The sequence below is a fragment of the Amblyomma mixtum genome, chromosome 7 (genome assembly GCF_055824585.1).
Source record: "Amblyomma mixtum isolate Tamu chromosome 7, ASM5582458v1, whole genome shotgun sequence".
NCBI lineage: Eukaryota > Metazoa > Arthropoda > Arachnida > Ixodida > Ixodidae > Amblyomma > Amblyomma mixtum.
In genome coordinates, this window is record NC_143018.1 from 95,371,406 (window position 1) to 95,389,209 (window position 17,804).

The window sequence follows — 17,804 nt, forward strand, 5'->3', positions numbered from 1 at the left end:
TTCTTTTCGGCGCAGTTCATTCACTTTACATACTTACATGTCCTAATGATGTTTGAGTGGTGTTGCAACCTTTTAATCATCAGTTTTCAAATGTTTCAATCACTTCTCAAATCCACCGCTCTAAACGTGACGTAGCCACCTTTTCGACCAATCTGGCGTTTTCACTCGCACCAATGACACCGCCCGAGTTTCTGCGGAACAGGAGCCTTACGCTGGCGCGTAAAAAATGAAACACAGGTGTCGCCGTCAACGGCCAGTTTTATTGACTGACTATGTTGCATCAAGGCTGCACTGCTGTTTCAAAGCTATTGCAACGGAGTTGCTTTTAATGTGGACGACACGAGTTTGAACATGGTGGCGGGAAAATTTCTGAATCCTATTTTGTCAACAATAAGTGTGTTTTTTGCTGCCGTACAAATGGGGACATAGCCAGAAGGAGCCGTGGAATCAGTTTTTACTTAGAGTAGTAAATGGATGAAGTTGCCCTTAGTGCCTGTTTGAGAAGGTTCAGAGTCAGATTCTCAATCTTTTGAGCCTCAGGAAAATACCAACAGCTTTCAAAAGGGGCTGATTACTCTCTTGTGTCAAAGAGCTGCAAAATACAGCGTGAAAGGATTGAGCCAGTCACGGCTCCCTAATTTTGCGAGCTTTTTGAGTTGTTGTAGGTGGCAAACAGGCAATTAAATGTATTCCTGTTCTGGAGCAGTGAATATCACACTAAGTAGCCATGCACAGTCTTGTGACAGTGTGTGAGAGTACAGGAGAGTGTAGATATTCGCCACTGTATGAAGGCATTGATTCGAGAGGTGTTACCTTTTCTTGCAAAAAACCTGTGTTATGATTGCAATACTCAGTAATGCGCTAGTACAGTGCAGCTGTTATAGGTGATTTCTGTGATTTAACGAAGGAGCTTCGTTGTTATTTGCGTGTTTTTAATGCTAGCTCCTGTATCGAAGCAGCTTTAACAGCTGTACCTTGGAGGCACTAGCGTTGCCCTTATGGTTACGATGACAATTTATCATAATTGTCCAGTGATATTTTTACAGCTGCTCTGCAATTGCGCATTACTGAGTATCATAATTGTGTTTCTCTGAGCCGTTCTTTAACTCGTTTCATTGAACCATCCATGCACGTGTCGATCCGATCCATGGCAGCTACCACACTTCCGTTGTAACTGGTTATGACCGCTACGCAGGCGCTCACAGAGCATCCAAGAGATGTTTTGAAGCACGCCCTGTCTGATGGGTAGTCGCCAAGTCGCGGGGAAGTGCTGCACGCGGTCACGTGGTTAGGGGCGATCACATGCCCCACCTCGAAGATGACGAAAGTAGCGCAACGCTTGTACAGGGTGGGGTCACGTGATTGCTCTACAACCACACTGACATTCAACCCGCAAGTGGACCAGTAGTAGTGGCGCTGTTAAAAAGCGTCTAGTGGCGTCCTTCTTTCTGGGGTTCAGGGACAGCAGCTGACACATTGCTGGCATCCTTGTGCACTGAGAGTGCCCTGTATCCACTGCCCCCTAAGTGTCCTGGTGCATTTGCCAGTTGTGGACCCTTGAGGCAGTGTGAGCTCTGCCCTCCATATGGAACAGCAGTATGGAAAATTTCAATCTGTGGTGTGCTGTACTCAGACCATTGCTTCTACCATGTGTTGCAGGCTGGCGACGAGTCGTTGAGCTTTCCTGCCGACAGACTTCCGCCTGGGAAGTACTGTGCAGTGGTGAGCCGCTTTCTTCTTTTTCATTTTGTTGGCTTCATTTCCTACTGGTCTGGCATTCTTTTCTGTAACTGGTAGCTGGCTCCTAGCATGCTGGGCTAGCCTAAGTAGTGGCGTGCGTTACCAACTGTGGGCCCTGCTGTTATCATCATTTCTTGTCGCATACATGCTCTTTTGAAGAATTTCACTTTAATATTTCAAGATTTCTTAATGTGCGGTCTAATGTTGTACCAACTCTGTACTTGCCTACAGCCGACCTGCATAGCAAGTTTTAATTATGTATTATGCGGCGAGGCTCCGCACAGGTTTCGGGGAATTAGCTGGATAAAGTGGAAGCTACTTTTGCGGCAAAATTCGGAATCTGCAGATGCCCGGCCTGGTCATGGTTACACTTTTAAGTGTCATAGTGTTAGGGACATTCAGTGAGTAGCTTGGGGAGCTAAAAAAGAATCTGGGTGCATTAATTGGTGGTGGGAGGAGCATAGCTACGCTGCATCGAATTTCAGGCTTGGGGTTTTGCGTGTAGAGTGTTGCGTGAGCATACTGTACATGTAGGGTACTGAACAGAGCATGTTTTATGCCTTTAATGCATGGGCATAGTATGTTCAGCAGTCTCTGTGCTGTCATACTGAGTAGTAGTGATAGTAATTGTAATATGGTAATAGTAATAATAATCCTAGCTTATTTGTTGTGTGCATCTGTTGTGCATGTCGTACCTGTTAGCACATTGCTGTGTCGCATTACGGATGTCACGAGTGTAGAAGTCAGAGTACTGCACACACTGGTGCCAGTGGCTGGTAAGCGTAAAGGCAGAGGCCGAAGAAACAATCATTTAAGGCCCTGTTGGCTCTGTATAAAAGTACTTAAGACACTTTCATGTGTTAACTAATGTTTTGTGAAGGTCATAATTTTATCTTAAGGGCTTCTTCCACACACCACGTCTGGCACATCTCATACCGTATATTGCCACATATAAGATGACCTTTTGTGTTTTTTTTCTAACAGAAAAGACAATTCGAAATCGGGGGGTCCGACCTATATGCAGAGCTGACCTATATACGGGAGTCTAAGGTAGATTTGGCCAAGTTGCGGATAGTATGCGCTCCGTGCCGGTGCCTGCTGCTGGCAGAAAGCGAGAAGCTCCATGCTTAAAAAAAAGGGAAAAAAACGTTTATTTGTATGCAAAACGGTTCCATTAACAAAAATTAGCACTGTGTGCCGTTCACCCTGCTCACTTTCTCAGACGGCAACTTTCTCAGTTAAGCGGTAGATAGCGCAAGAGCAAACTCATGGTAGCTTTCAAAGTGCACGTCACACTGGAATCCTAAACTATAGCCAGTGCTGTCGACAGTTTTGTTTGCTGCTTGCCTAGGCTTGTTAGCTGGGCCATATGCGAGCATGGAAGGCAGGAAGCTGGATGGTTTCATTTCCTTTGATAAGTGCTGGCCCTGCAACTGCATAGTTACTATTCTGTTGCTTTGAGTGGCACACATGCCGTGATGCCATACTGTGGGAAACTATATAACAAAGAGCGCACCACAGACATACACCTTCCGCCTTTGCCTAGCAGCTGTGCAGCGGGAGTGTCGACTTGTATTGGAATAAACTTTTCTTTGGGGGGGTCAGCTTGCATCGGAGTCGACTTATATGTGCCAGTATATGGTAACTTTAACCGCTGATGTACCTCAAAACCCCAACTTGCTGCTACTGCTTCTACTCTGATGCTTAGCGTAGCCAGGATTGAGTACACTGAACGTTGCCTCGGCCTTTTGAGCAGCTGGAAAGATGATGAAAAGTAGAATTAGTCAAATGGAAAGAAGGTACGGAGCACTGAAGGGCTCTTGCCCGTTCCTCACCTGCCCAGGTGGTGTCGCCCTCTGGTAATTACACGTCACAGTGGCCAGCTGAAATCAAGGCAGAGTCAGGTACGTGCACTAGGCTGAAAGCCTCCTGTGCTTCACGATGCGTCACTTGTAACGAATTAATTGAGCGTTGATGTCCTTGGTGTGATTTTGATCGGTTGCATTGTTGCCTTTCTGTTTCCTTCCCTTTTCTTTTTTGTTTTTTTTTTTTGTTTTCCTTCCGGCAACCAGACCAGTGGCGGTGAGTACCAGTAAGCGTGGTGTTACGATTCCTCCGAGACGATACATTGTGCGCTGTTCGTTGGCACAGGTATTATTTGTAGTTTTGGGAATGCAGCACTCTCAGTTTTAGTGCATGGTTCAGTAAGATGATTTTTAAATGCTGCCTGCATCGATACGTCTATAGTGGAGCCGCCGCGGTGGCTCAGTGGCTATGGTGCTCGGCTGCTGGCCCGAAAGACGCGGGTTCGATCCCGGCCGCGGCGGCTGAATTTCTTTGGAGGAGAAATTCGAGGCCCGTGTACTGTGCGATGTCAGTGCACGTTAAAGAACCCCAGGTGGTCGAAATCTCCGGAGCCCTCCACTACGGCGTCTCTCATAGCCTTAGTCGCTTTGGGACGTTAAACCCCATAAACCAACCAACCAACGTCTATAGTGGTGGTTATTTTGTGTCATTCCCAGTTCTTCATACCAGAACATATGCATTGCACCGTTCTGTAAAAGACAGGCGTTGAAAATCCGGGTGGGAATGCTGTACAAAGTATTATGACAGGAGAACAATGACTCGTAGCGGAGGCTAAAAGAAGCGATGGAGAGTACTCGTTCAAAAACGGCCAACTGTAACTCCTGAAACACGGTAACAATTGGAACCTATCAAGTTCTAGTTTGTTCTGGCTGTTTTTTTTTGGAAATTTTTTTTTTTTTTTGTACGCTGCAAATGAAACCAACTGCTTGCTCTGGTGCTACAGAAGCAGGAGCAGCTCATGGGAGCAGAGCGTGTGGTCTTATGTGTGGCCGAGGGTGGATTCGTGGGTGACGTGTGGGTAGCTGGGACGGGGATGGGTGGGCAGTTTTATTTGTGCAATGCTTTTCTGGTACTTTTTGTGCTGTAAGAATGCAGTTTGTCATGGTTTTTCCACAGAAAATTTCGCACTGACTGTGCGGATGGAGTGGCCTAGATTACTGTTTATTCGCTTATCAAGGAGGAGTAAGTCAGTCTGCACATTGGCAGACTTTTTCTTCGTACTCTTCTGGACCTTAGCTTTTCTTGGTTGCCTCTGATGTCGGGCATGCACTTTCCATCAGAGCTGCAGCCATCCTGAATGCCAAGCATTTTTTTTCTTTCAAAAATCCCCTTTAATGCTTATGAGTGGGGGTAGCTTAAAGGTGCACTGAAGAGGAATCTGAACTCGTCTTTTTGCCAAGGGAATTGGATCTACACGTTCCCAGCATTCTTAGAAACTTCGATTTATTGCCCTGTGTGGCCGATTTCCGCAATTAAATCGAATTAACGCCTGGCTCCCGCCTTTTTTTTTTAATTCTGCCTCATACGGTGGGCGGAGTCGACCAACGCGGGGAGTGCCTTTCACCCAGTCCTGTGGCAGCTTGCCACTCTGCCATCGGCGGAGTAATACGCAGTAGTCCGTAGAAGCAAAGAGTCCGCGCATATTTTTATTTCTGCGGGCTTATTTTGCGGTTACATTATCTGCAAATGAAACTTTTTATTCACGGAAACCTAAAAAACAAAATGAAGCGAAAGCAAAGCCTCCACGGAGCTAGCTGAAAGGCACTCCCCGCGTTGGTCGACTCCGCCCACCGTACGAGGCAGAATTAAAAAAAAAAGGCGGGAGCCGGGCGTTAATTCGATTTAATTAGGGAAATCGGCCACACAGGGCAATAAGTCGCAGTTTCTAAGAATGCTAGGAACGTGTAGATCGAGTTCCCGCGGCAAAAAGACGAGTTCAGATTCCTCTTCAGTGCACCTTTAATGTGAGGTTTTCATATCTGCAGCCTTTTGCAGTGACCATGAGGAAACAGTCATCAAGAGCAATGAGATAGAGGAATTGTCCGGGCACAACTTTTGTTTTTACTGACACGTTTATGTGGCTGAGTGAATTCAGACTTGGGACGAGCTGTGACAGATGAAATTTCATTTGACAAAGATGGCTCATTGGCTGTCTGTGGATCATGTGTTATGTTCACCTGTGGCAACAAGAAGGTGACCTGGTACCACCCCTAGCACACATCGCTGGTTGTTCACGCGTATGTCCTTTTTGCCTTTCACATGGCAAAAAAAAAAAGAAAGCCAATGCCTGTTCGGACAGCAGCTGTCTTTGAGTATAGCTCTTCTTTTGATTTCGTAGTAGTAGTAACAGGCAGTAACCTGTAACAGTACCAGTAACCTGTAACCAGTACCTGTACCTGAACCTGTACCAGTAACCTGTAACCTGTAACCAGTGTAACCAGTACCAGTTACTGTAACAGTAACAGTAACCTGTAACAGGCTGTAACAACACTGTAGTAGTGTTGTTACAGCCTGTTACAGGTGTTTTCTTTTGCGACCACTTGCAATAGTTCTGAGCTAATCATCGTGCCCTTCTTTTGCAGGTGCTGGTGGAAATGGCATGGGCAGCCAGCACCCGTGCCGCTCCTGGAACGCCACGGTCATCATCGAGGGCTCCTACACCCAGTGAGTGCCGGTGTTGTTCGCCATATCCAAGCTGGGTGTGATGAGTATGCTGTCTTGTCTTTTGCACATGTGTCCAAGGTGGTCATGGTCTACTTTGGAACAGAAGCTGAAGGATTTATGTAGGGCAAAGTGTTCATAATTTCCTTCATAGATGTAGAAAGGGGCCGAGGTTCGAAGACTTTGCATGGGGCTTGCTGTCGGCAATAACTGAAAGTAGGGCCAAGCAGTTGCATCAAGATTTGTTCTGAAGCCTCATGACTGGCAGCACAAGCACCACAGACACGGAGATACCACGGCAGATTGGTGTGGTAATGGTAGTGCCTTAACTGGCATATGTTTGCGCTGTTTTAGTTGTTGGTACCAAGCAGGTTGATGTGGTCTTGGTAGTGCCTTAACTGGTATACCAGTGCATTGTTTTGCATCGTTGGCAGCATCAGTCTGATGTGACTCGATTGTCCCAGTGATGAAGTTGGCAAGTAAGGCTTTCTTAAATATGCAGTGAAGGCGCAGTACCGAGATGCAGTTTTTATTCAAGAGCAGGAAATGTAATGGAAGGCACCTGGAACCATACCAGGAAGTTGTGGAGAGAGCATGGAAGAGGTTCCAGGGCATCGGGACTGTGTTTTTGTCTCAGCTGATCCCTGCAGAGCAATGGAGTATCTGAGGTTATGTGTTTTCTGGCATGTGTGGCTGTTTGGGATCAGTGTTTAGGGCTCCCAAGATATTGGGCCAGTGTGTTAGGGTGTTATTCACAGTGGAGGTCAGCTTACGTTTGTGAAGGTGAGAATACATTGATGGCGTTTAGTTTATGATGCTGTTACTAGGGGAGATTTCAGGAGGGACCCTCTCCTGATTGGAAGGTTTGGGGCTGATGCACACAATTATCATCCGGGCAACGTTGCAGCTTTATTGTCTTAGTGTAATGTGCACCGTTCTCTGGATGTAATACGCAGTGGGGACGCAGTGAACAGGGCAACACACCATATTTACACGATTATAGTGCAAATTTTTTTCACATTTCTTCGGTTTTAGAACTCATCTCATGTTATATTTGAAATATTAGAAACTAAGGTATGAAATAGAGCAGACTTTTTTCCTTGCTGCTGCTCTTGATGGCTACAACAACCTTCAGCACCAGGCTTGTCAGCTGCCAGGAGAAGCCAACTTTTCGATCACCTTGGGGTTGTGTGGCACACACGTGCATAGGAAAGGGTGGTTGTGAACTTTGACCTGGTGTACAAGAGAAAGTAAAGCACTAAAAGAGTTGATCAAGGAAAAGAAATAAGGATGAACAGGTACAGGACTGGCCAGTACAACACAGGCAGTAGCGGTGGCAAGGCATTGTCATTGGCCACTGCTGCATGGAAGGAGGACTGCGTGTATTAACGCATCAGAGGCTTTGCTGTGGTCGACGGTGGAGCGAGTGCATCTATGTAGTGTTGCCTCTCAAATGATCTCAATATATCCGTTTCCTCACTATTTTTGTGAGCCATCTTCATTTTTTTGTAAGCCCTCGGCACTTCGCTGTAAGTGGCTTGAACAAACTGTGGTCGCTTTATATTTTTCTTTTTTGTGATGTTTAAAACTTACCTCCCGTCGCATTACATTCGTGGTTGTGGTGCATACATGCAAATAGGCTACTTTAATCAGTGACCTGGCAATATCGTGAAGAACAGCATATCTTTCATCACCTAGCTCCTTGGTTTCATTACGGCATGCAGTGAAATGGTAACGAGTGAGAGCTAGGCACAACTTCACAATTCACATGGCAGTTTTGCCGACGAGAGCCCGTTCTAGGGACTTGGGTTGAAGGGGAAAAAGCAGTACCGTATTTACTCGCATAATAGGCGCACTTTTTTTCCTGAAAATCCGGCTCAAAGTTCGGGGTGCGCCTATTACGCGAGGTAAAATTTCCGGAAATTTTTCGACTCGCAAAATTGAACACACCACGTAAACGCACTCGTGTACGGGCCACACCCCGTTTTCGCGAAGAAAATGTAAAAAAAAAAAAAAAGATCCGTGTAAGGGCCGCACCGAAACTTTCCACGACACACGCGGGAATAGCCTTTGGAATGCACGCGCCGAGGCCTCCGCGATCGGCTCCGGCTGCGCGCAACGGGCGCTTGATCGCGGAGGCCACACACGTTGGCAGGAGCTTCCAGAAGCCGCCCACGGAGGGCGCCCAAGGCCAAGCTCATCATCATCATCATCGTTTTCCTCCGCCGCGAGCTTTCGCTATCTCTATCGCCATCAGCATCTCCAGCTCGTTTTTTTTTTTTGTTGTTGTTGCTGTTGCTGTCAAGTGCCGGGATTTGCGGTAGCGCGATAGTTATCGTGGTTTATGGCTTTGCCGCGGAGCGTTGATGTTTTAGCTCGATGGGCAAGCACCTTAACAGCTACACGGCTGGGTGTTTGCTCTCGAACACGGCAAGCGTGCGGCAGGTCGGAAAATACGACGTGGCCGAGAAGTGCGGCAGTTGCGACTGCGGCGTCCCTAAATTTTCATACGCGACTCCAAGCGCCGAGGTTTTCGTGGGCCTAAGTCGGGAACGTTTCCGGCTGGAGATGAAGCTTTCCAAACAGACGTTTAAAGTGAGCATCCCTGAAAACTGTGTGCGGCTGTTCTACGCGATGTCGTTGTACGTGCTGTGGGTCCGCAGCAGCTGCGACGGCAGCAGCACTAGTAGGGACTAGTAGTCAGTTCAGCAAAAACTTTGTTAAAATAAAGATTGGGAAGCGGGGGGTGGCGAGGCGTCGGCTTGCAATCGTGTAAATACAGTATTGATCACAGTGCCAAGTTCGGGGTGCGCCTATTATGCGCGGAAATAAAAAAATCTGATTTTTCGCGCCCTAACTAGGGGTGCGCCTATTATGCGAGTGCGCCTATTACGCGAGTAAATACGGTATTCTCACCTCACAGTACAAAACAATGCTCTCCGCAAGTGTACTCTCACCACAGGTATATTCTCGTGCACAGGAGACATCATTAAGCTTGTTAGCCCTGCTGTCTAGTACCGTATTTCCCGGTATATAAGACGCGGCTTTTTTTTTTAAATCTTGCTGGTGCGTCTTATACAAAGGTGCGTCTTATACTAAAACTTTAGTTTTTTTTTTTTTGCAAGTTCAGAAATTACTCAGGTTCATGTTCAAGCATTTTTCACCGAAAAAATATTACTACCAATGACACGGTTATAACACGGTTAATACTTCAATACGGGGACCGCCGTGTGCAAGTTTTTTAGGTGAACTTTATCATGAAACGGCGGGGATGACGACTTGTGGGTTTGTAAACATGCGGCCGTTTCGGCGACCTCAGGTAAAAGTAATGTGAAATGCCAAAAGATGGCGACATTCGCACTTCTCGCCACTTTTAAGACAAGCCAGGACAAGCCGGCGTTTTTTTTTTTGTTCACCACTTGCAACTTTGTTTGCTCCGTGTACGTAGCACGTACGTAGTGCAAAGAGAATGTTTCAGCCGCGTTGCCTCCTGAAATGGGCGAACTTTCTGATAACACATCCGAAGATTAAGACTTCGAAGGTGTTAAGTAAAAATAAAATGTTGTTATGGACATAAGGAGAGTTATTTCGTTTTTTCTTTTTTGCTAAAACGTGGGGGGTATAGCGTTAGTGTTGCCTTTTTCGATCACTTAGCATTGCTTAAAGGGACACTGAGGAGAAATTGAAGTTGACTTGCATCGACAGAATACCAGCTCCTGATTACAAAAACACCACTCATACTGACACCAAAGCTCTTGTAACGTAGAAAAGAGCAAGAACCAAAATACAGGTATCGCCGCCACAGGCTAAACTCTCAAGTACAAGCATTATGACGTCATAGGACAAAGCAGTGTTGCTAGAACCAATGGTTCTAGCAACTCCAGGACCCGAGAAGTTACATATCACTGAGGCGCAGCAAATACATGCGCAAATCTCCTTGACGTCGCCAAATGGCACCACTCACCCGGCAACTACGCGCGCTCCTGCAGCGCCGGGACCAATCAGCGCCTGCTCACAGCGCTATGCAGGCTCCCGGTATTCCGCTAACGGTAAACAAGGTACACGGTATGCTAAAGGTGTCTATTTGCAAGAACTTCGTTGACGACTTCGAGAACGAGATCCATCGTAACGCTGGCAAAACGCCGGTGCAAACGTAAATGAAGCGACGGCCGCAATAGCCGATAGATGCCTTCAACGTGCGGCCGGCGGTAGCTTTTTTTTCGGCTGCTGCTGGGCCGCACTGCTGGCCGCCAAAAATCACGGAGTCTGCGTTACGTCATGTGCACGTCATGTTTCACGTCACTTAGTCGTGTGTCGTCATAGGAGAATCCCAAGTTTGAGTCAGAGCGGCGGGAAAAACTTTTTCAACTTCGAATCCAAATTTCTTAGAAATAAAGGCATCTTTCGCTGCCGGCCAAGTGGCAACAAAGCCATGAAATGCCGAACTATCGGATTCTGCTATAAAAAAAATATTAATAGAGCTCTCCTCATTGTCCCTTTAAGAACTTCTCACAGGTACGGTGCATTTCGCGATGGTTGCACAAGAATGTTTAATTAGTGCGTCTTGCATGGATGCGTGTTATATGCCAACTTTTTCAATGACAGCCTGCATATATGGCGGGTGTGTCTTCCGTCTTATACACCGGAAAATGCGGTTGGTTGATTCACTAGCAGGACTTCGGAATCGTCAGGTTCTGCTGATCCCATTGGCAGAATCGCGCTGCTCGTCCATGGGCGCTGATGTTTAACTGCATCCTGTCGGGACGCACTGCTAGGCGTATGTTAGGCTGTGCACTAAAGGTCAGGTGGGTCCGTTGCTTGATTCCCGCAGGAGGACTGTCCATGCATCTGTGGAAGTGTTCAAAGACAGCCCTCCCGGCTGCGACAGCTTGCGAGTGAGCCTCTGGGAGGTGTTTGTCGCTGCGTTACCTTGCGCGGGCATGAACATCATATCTGCTGGCGAGGAGGAAAAGGAGTTGGTCGTACGTTTCTCTTCTCTCTTGCTTGCTCTGAACACTGCTTGCAGCGGATTATATTACACGACATGGAGTCAGCGTGTAGATTTATGCAAAATACAAGTGTACAATTGTTTAACTGAGTAAGCTGCGTTAAATTTTCGATAAAAAATTGCTACCCAGTTTTTACTGTGGCAGCCTCAGTCACTGCCCCTATGAATCATTGCTCAATCAAAATCTAGCATGAGCAAAGCAGGACAACATACAAGGTGTGACAAACGCATTTGCATCGCAGTGTTCTGTACTACACTATCAGCACACAGATGTTTTACTAAAAACCTTAATGCTGCACTTAATGACGCACTCGGTCGATGCATGCTGCACTTCAGTTCAGTGTTAAGCTTATCTCTCACCAAGAGCGTAAGTACTGCACCACTCGTAAGTCGGACTAGATGCAACGACGCCAAGGGTGCACGTCGTCGACCTACTTCATTCAAAGACACTTATACCCCTGTCACACTAGCAAATTTAATGTCATTCAAATCGAATGACATTAGCACCTAATTTCATTAATCGACTGCTACACGGGAACATGTAATGTCATTAGGTTCGAATGACATTCGCCATCGAATGAGTTAGGGGAACTCATTGGCATTCGATCTCGAACCGAATGCATACTCTGGACACCAGATACGGAGCAGGAACAAGCGACGCGAAAAAATAATGTGCACACTGCCAAACCCAGAAAGTGCATCTATTTAGTTCTGCTAAAAAAAAATTAATGTTGGTGTGAATCTGTTCACACTAGAGGCTGTAGTGGATAGCTATTACTCTCAGTCTCAGCGGCCTACAGCAGCGTCTGAGCAGGAAGCAGCGTCTTTCCCTCGACCGTCGGTCATTTTGGGATGCGTGATTCTTACTGGTTGGCTAGCCATGTTCGTTAAGCTCGACGGTACTTAAATACGTAACTGAGCAGTTCACCTTTTTGAAGTCATTTCCAAGCTCCGCGCGTGTCCGCACGCCGCCATGTCAGCCATTTTGTTTCTTTACATTTATCGGATTTGTGGTTGACTTTGTACTTGGCTTGGCTTTTGATGGCTAAAGTGATGCAGAATGGCCGCAAATAATATTTTAAGGTTGTTAATACGGTACACAAATGTTCTCACCCGCTTTCGAAACACTGCACAACAATTTCAAACATCTTTTATGCGCACTGATATCGTTCAGTCGGACTATTTTTTTTTCACTGATCGTCGATGCCATCATTTTCGAATGACATTTTTTCCCGTGTAGCACCGAAAGAGACCAAATGACATTCGATGCATCGAATGTCATTAGGTTTAAATGACATTAAATTTGCTATTGTGACAGCGGTATTATTTTTGAAGAAAGAGTGCTCCGCTAGGCGTAAGCAGGTGAATTGATGATACGCTCACTTGAGAAACTGAAAAGTCGTGCACGCGGCTTGCAACGTGAAACACAAAAGCTGGCTTATGACACTCCACTGCCAAGTCGCGGCCATCTTAAATACACGCTGACGATGCAGTGAACGCAAGTATGCACTACACCTTCATAAGTTTCTCTTTCGAGCGACACGGCGTTGCCCGAGCTGCGCGTGACCCGTGCCCCAAAGCTCAGCATAGAAGGAAGAAAGCGAGGAGAGAAAAACAACGGAGGAGGAGAGGTGAGCCAACTTTCGGGGGTTGCGAGGCGGCTTTGCAAAAAGTGACGTCAGGGCCTCTTCTCAGTTCTTTCCTTCCTCCATGGTGGAGCATAACCTTGACTGTCCGCGGCGTGAGTTCAGGAGGAAGGTTGAGGATCCAGGGATGGGTTTTGATAGATATTTGAATATTTGTAGATCTGTAATAAGGAGTAATTACTCATTAGTATCCTACCGCCGCCGCGGTAGCTCAGCGGTTATGGTGCTCGGCTGCTGACCCGAAAGACGCGGGTTCGATCCCGGCCGCGGCGGCTGGAATTTCTTTGGAGGAGAAATTCTAGAGGCCCGTGTACTGTGCGATGTCAGTGCACGTTAAAGAACCCCAGGTGGTCGAAATTTCCGGAGCCCTCCACTACGGCGTCTCTCATAGCCTTAGTCGCTTTGGGACGTTAAACCCCAATAAACTAAACTAAACTAAACTCATTAGTATCCACCCAACTGCAGCTACAAAGAAGAGGTGATGAAACCTTTGTAGCCATGGCTGTGCATGGGGGGATGCTAATGAGTGATCACTCCTCGCTTACAAATCTACTCCACCTTGGGGGAGTCCTCTAATCATTTGACCACCACCATACCCACTTCCAAGTTATTGATCAATTCGCTCTCGCCCTACCATATGCTAGCCGTCCCAATTAGCTCAATGCATAGGGTGACTTCTCCAGTGAGGCGATGGTCCTGTGTTCATACCCCGGACCAGGACTAATTTTTTTCTGAAAGCTGTATCACTTTCCTTTGTAGCCTTACGGCAGTGCTTGGGTGGATCGTAATGAGTAAATACTCATTGGGAGCCAGTCAAGAGCCACTCAGTCAGAGCCATGCTTTCGTCACGTCCACACCGCACGTCATGTCACTGATAGCAAAATATGCGATGCGGCTGCAGGTCATCCCGTGTATCATGCCGCGAGCCAGTTCCACGCTTGCACACCGCAAAGCTTGCTCCTCGCTGCCAGATTTTGCTTCCTTAGTGATGCTTGCAAAAGGCTGATAGGGGGAACTCGTGGGGAGAACTGAATGAAAGTGATCTCCTCCAACTGCCCCCACTCCCCCGACCCCACAACTCCCCTCTCCTTGCTAGGGGTAGTGATGTCGTTTGGCCCGCAGCGGACATGGCTGCTTTCCCCGGCATGATCCCACTTCTTTGCAGACCACCTCAGCAGGAATGAATCCAATAACTTGCCAATAACTTGAACAGCAACAGTGAGGTAGAGAAATCGGCAAGGTCATCCAAACCAGTCGTCGAATTGAAACCATTTCAGTTCAGGTTGGCGACAACGGTGAATACTTGGCTGTTTGTGGCAGCACTGTTCACGTGCATCTATGCAAGTTCGAAAAATCGAACTTTTGGACTCCACAGACTCCTGCTGGTGTCTGTTTTAGACTTAAAAAGTCTTTTTGATTTCGCAGGGTTTGAAATATTGGTTGTTGATATGTTCACATTCCTAAGGAGCATGACGGTTTCTCAGTGAAGTCCAAAATATTGTACTAGTCCGAATCATCAGAGTCTGAAAAATTTGTCACCTGCTGTAGTTCCGAAGTTGGACAAACATTTTTTTCAGGGACCGCAAGATTAACGCTGCATGCTGCCTTTACACTGCCTTAGGGTGGTTTGATAGGGTGTGCATTTCCAAAGATAATTTCGGAAGACAAATATAAAAGGTAAATATGGAAGAAATCGCATTTCACTAAACCCAGCAGTTCACAAAACTACAGTGTGTTAGGTAAATCCTGGTTCCACACTGCCCTTCTGTGTAAGTGAAAACTGAGGTTTGGCAATCTGAAACTGGCTTCTTGATGTATGGCTTGCAAGGAGCTTGATGCGAGGTTGACGAACAAATCCCTTTCCTTTTTTCCTTCCAGAACTCTTCCGTGGCCGTGCTGTTTAAGGATGTGATTGCAGGGAACTACTGTGTTCGGGTGAGTTGGCAATCAAATTTTCAGTTCATCATTGTGGTGTGGTATAAATCTAGATCCAGGACATAGCAACATCTTATTTGTGTGGTCCTAAGCGAGACGTTTATCGAGTGTCATCCGTTATACTTCCACCTGGTACATTATTGTTTCTTGGGATTCTCACATCTTACATTGCATCTTAAAGAGGCGAAAGATTGAAAGTTTGTGTTTATTTATCTAGCAGATGAGAAGGAATAACTAGAAGAATAAGAATGGGGTGGAGCGCATATGGCAGGTTCTCTCAGATCATGAATGGCAGTTTACCATTATCCCTCAAGGGAAAAGTATACAACAGCTGTATCCTACCGGTACTCACCTATGGGGCAGAAACGTGGAGGTTAACAAAGAGGGTTCAGCTTAAGTTAAGGACAACGCAGCGAGCTATGGAAAGGAAAATGATAGGTGTAACGTTAAGAGATCGGAAGCGGGTGTAGTGGGTGAGGGAACAAATGCAGGTTAATGATATCCTAGTTGAAATCAAGAGGAAGAAGTGGGCTTGGGCAGGGCATGTGATGCGAAGACAAGATGACCGCTGGTCCTTAAGGGTAACATAGTGGATTCCAAGAGAACGCAAACGACGTAGCAGGGGGCGGCAGAAAGTTAGGTGGGCGGATGAGATTAAGAAGTTTGCAGGGATACACTGGCCGCAACTGGCAAAGGACAGGATTAATTGGAGAGACATGGGAGAGGCCTTTGCCCTGCAGTGGGTGAAGTCAGGCTGATGATGATGATGTCTAGCATAGAGTACAAAATACAAAGACACAACTTCGGGTACCCAACAGAAATTGTTTACAGTGTGGATTCAGAGATGGAGAGATGAGATATGCATTTCAGCTTGCAGACGTGTGTTGTCCATTCAGCAAACAGGCCTTATTCGCACCTGCACGGCATAGGCAGGTTAGTGGCCTACTGCAGATATCTTGAAACAACCTGACGCAGGTTTTTTCACAAGGCAATAGAATCGTGCACTTTCATAGTTGTTTGATGCGTTCTGCTATCTTGTGAAAAAGTTTCTTAGCGTAGAATAGCTGGGCGATAATGTCAATAATGTCTACTGCACAGGTTACAATGTAGTGGCCGCGCTCTGTTTAAGTGGGTATGAAATAACGGTTTCAAGTTGAAACTGTGCCACCGTTATTTCTTTTGGCGATTTCCTGGCTCATTAGTTTGTTCTTGTCCATTGCACCGTGGAAGACATGTTGACAAGGCTCTGCAGTTTACCTGAATGGGCAGGGCTGTCACAATCACACACATACACAAACCTCACAAAGTCACTGCTTAGGTGTGTTTCTTGCTCTCAAAACAGTGACCTGCCACTTGGGATGAGGCGGGCGGGCGGGCCGGATTTGTGCTCACAAAAAGAAAAATAATCTGTCAAAACTTTCTTTTTCCAGCGTAATGAACTGTTCCCCAGAATTGCAGTCCACTTTTTTTTTCTTTAAAAGTTGGTTCATTACGAGAGAGAGTGTGGTAAAAACCAGTCACACCCACTGGTTGAAAAATAATATTGTAAAAGCAGGTTTAATGTGTTTCCAGTGCAACTGTTGCAATTTCTGTTTGACAATTTTGATGCCAAGTTTTTCATTTAAAAATACTATGTTGAGTTTTTAAATTCTATATGTTTGCGTTTTCAGGAATTTATTAATATGCAGGCTTGTGTGCATGAATCTGCAGTTGCTCCTTGAAATATTGGACCATAATTTCGAGCATTTTTTTGTCATGATCTGCTTTTATTTCAGGAAGTGCATTTATTAACAGTGTAGGGTAAATATGCACTCTGGGTAATCGAAATTTTCTGACATTTTAGTGGCAGATGCAAAGGGTGTGTTTATTATGTGAATGCATTCGTTATGCAGGTAAATACAAAGTATTGGGGCATTTCCCTGCCTTCATTGATTCCAGTGAGCATCGGTGTTTTTTACTGAGTGTCTGAGCCAAGTGGAACTTCATGCATGCTGGCTGTTGTTCTCCTACAGTCAGAATGGGGCTTGCTGTCGCATGAGTTTAGAAACTGAAGCCGTTCCCTTGCTTGCATTTCACCACTTGCAGGTGTCTCCCGTGTGTGATCGATTCGGGGACTGCCTGACTCTCACGTCCAAGGTGATCGAGCTGCCCGAAGGTGAGCACTTCACTGCTTTACTGCTTTGACGCACGCGGGTGTGAGTGGTCCCAATAAGCACCAACACTCCATGAGACGTCCTGGGGACATTTGGAACGTCCCGGGGATGTTTGGAACATCCCGTGGATGTTTGGGACATCCCGTGGACGTCCAGTGCAGTTTCAGTGACCACCAAGGTGCTGAGCACCTTTCTGTGGCATTTCACCATGTGAAGCTGTCATGTCGTGCAGACACGTTCTTCCTGAGCTTGCAGGGGGCTTTGTGAAGGGAATTGAATGTACTGCATTCTTCCATGTACGAGATTCCTTGTGGCCCTACAAATGTGAACAGTGTATGTGTGCAGTGTGCACATACTGTCCTTGTTTTGTGTGTTCCTTGTTTGTCCTCGTCTTTTTTTTTTATGCAAGTACGTGTGATAGAAAAAGTCAAAGCTTGTAGCCGCACTGGCTTGCACCCAACCGAAATCTTGAGGCGAGAAATTTTGTGATCTTTTTTTTCTTTGGTAGTGCATTTTGAATCCTTTCATGTTTGCCTAGAACCATTCTGAATGTCGCCGTCAGGTTTTATTCTCAGCCGCTCAGCCTGAGAATGAAATGTGACAGCGGCGTGTGACAGTGAGCCCTTCCAGCCAAATTCGGGTGCTTGAAGGGTGGCGCCCTCTATGTGGAGAACATGCTGTTTTTTATCGCAGAGGTTGACCACTCATACCTGTAATATGGGAGAGGAGCTTCTGAATTTTCACACTAAAGTTTACAATTAAGACGCCTGGCAATGGTTTCGTTGCCATGTGTTA

The 17,804-nt window shown here is 46.4% G+C and overlaps 1 protein-coding gene across 3 annotated transcripts in view; it reads left to right on the plus strand.

Moving 5' to 3' along the window:
* LOC149336902 (uncharacterized) overlaps positions 1-17,804 on the plus strand; it is a 43,673-nt gene that overhangs the window by 12,178 nt on the left and 13,691 nt on the right. For all 3 annotated transcript variants that reach the window (XM_089553205.1, XM_089553204.1, XM_089553206.1), the window contains exons 3-8: positions 1,660-1,722; positions 3,584-3,644; positions 6,189-6,270; positions 11,099-11,249; positions 14,800-14,856; positions 16,942-17,011. In XM_089553205.1, the coding sequence (XP_089409331.1) occupies positions 1,660-1,722; positions 3,584-3,644; positions 6,189-6,270; positions 11,099-11,249; positions 14,800-14,856; positions 16,942-17,011 (484 nt within the window). The remainder of the gene's footprint in view (positions 1-1,659; positions 1,723-3,583; positions 3,645-6,188; positions 6,271-11,098; positions 11,250-14,799; positions 14,857-16,941; positions 17,012-17,804) is intronic.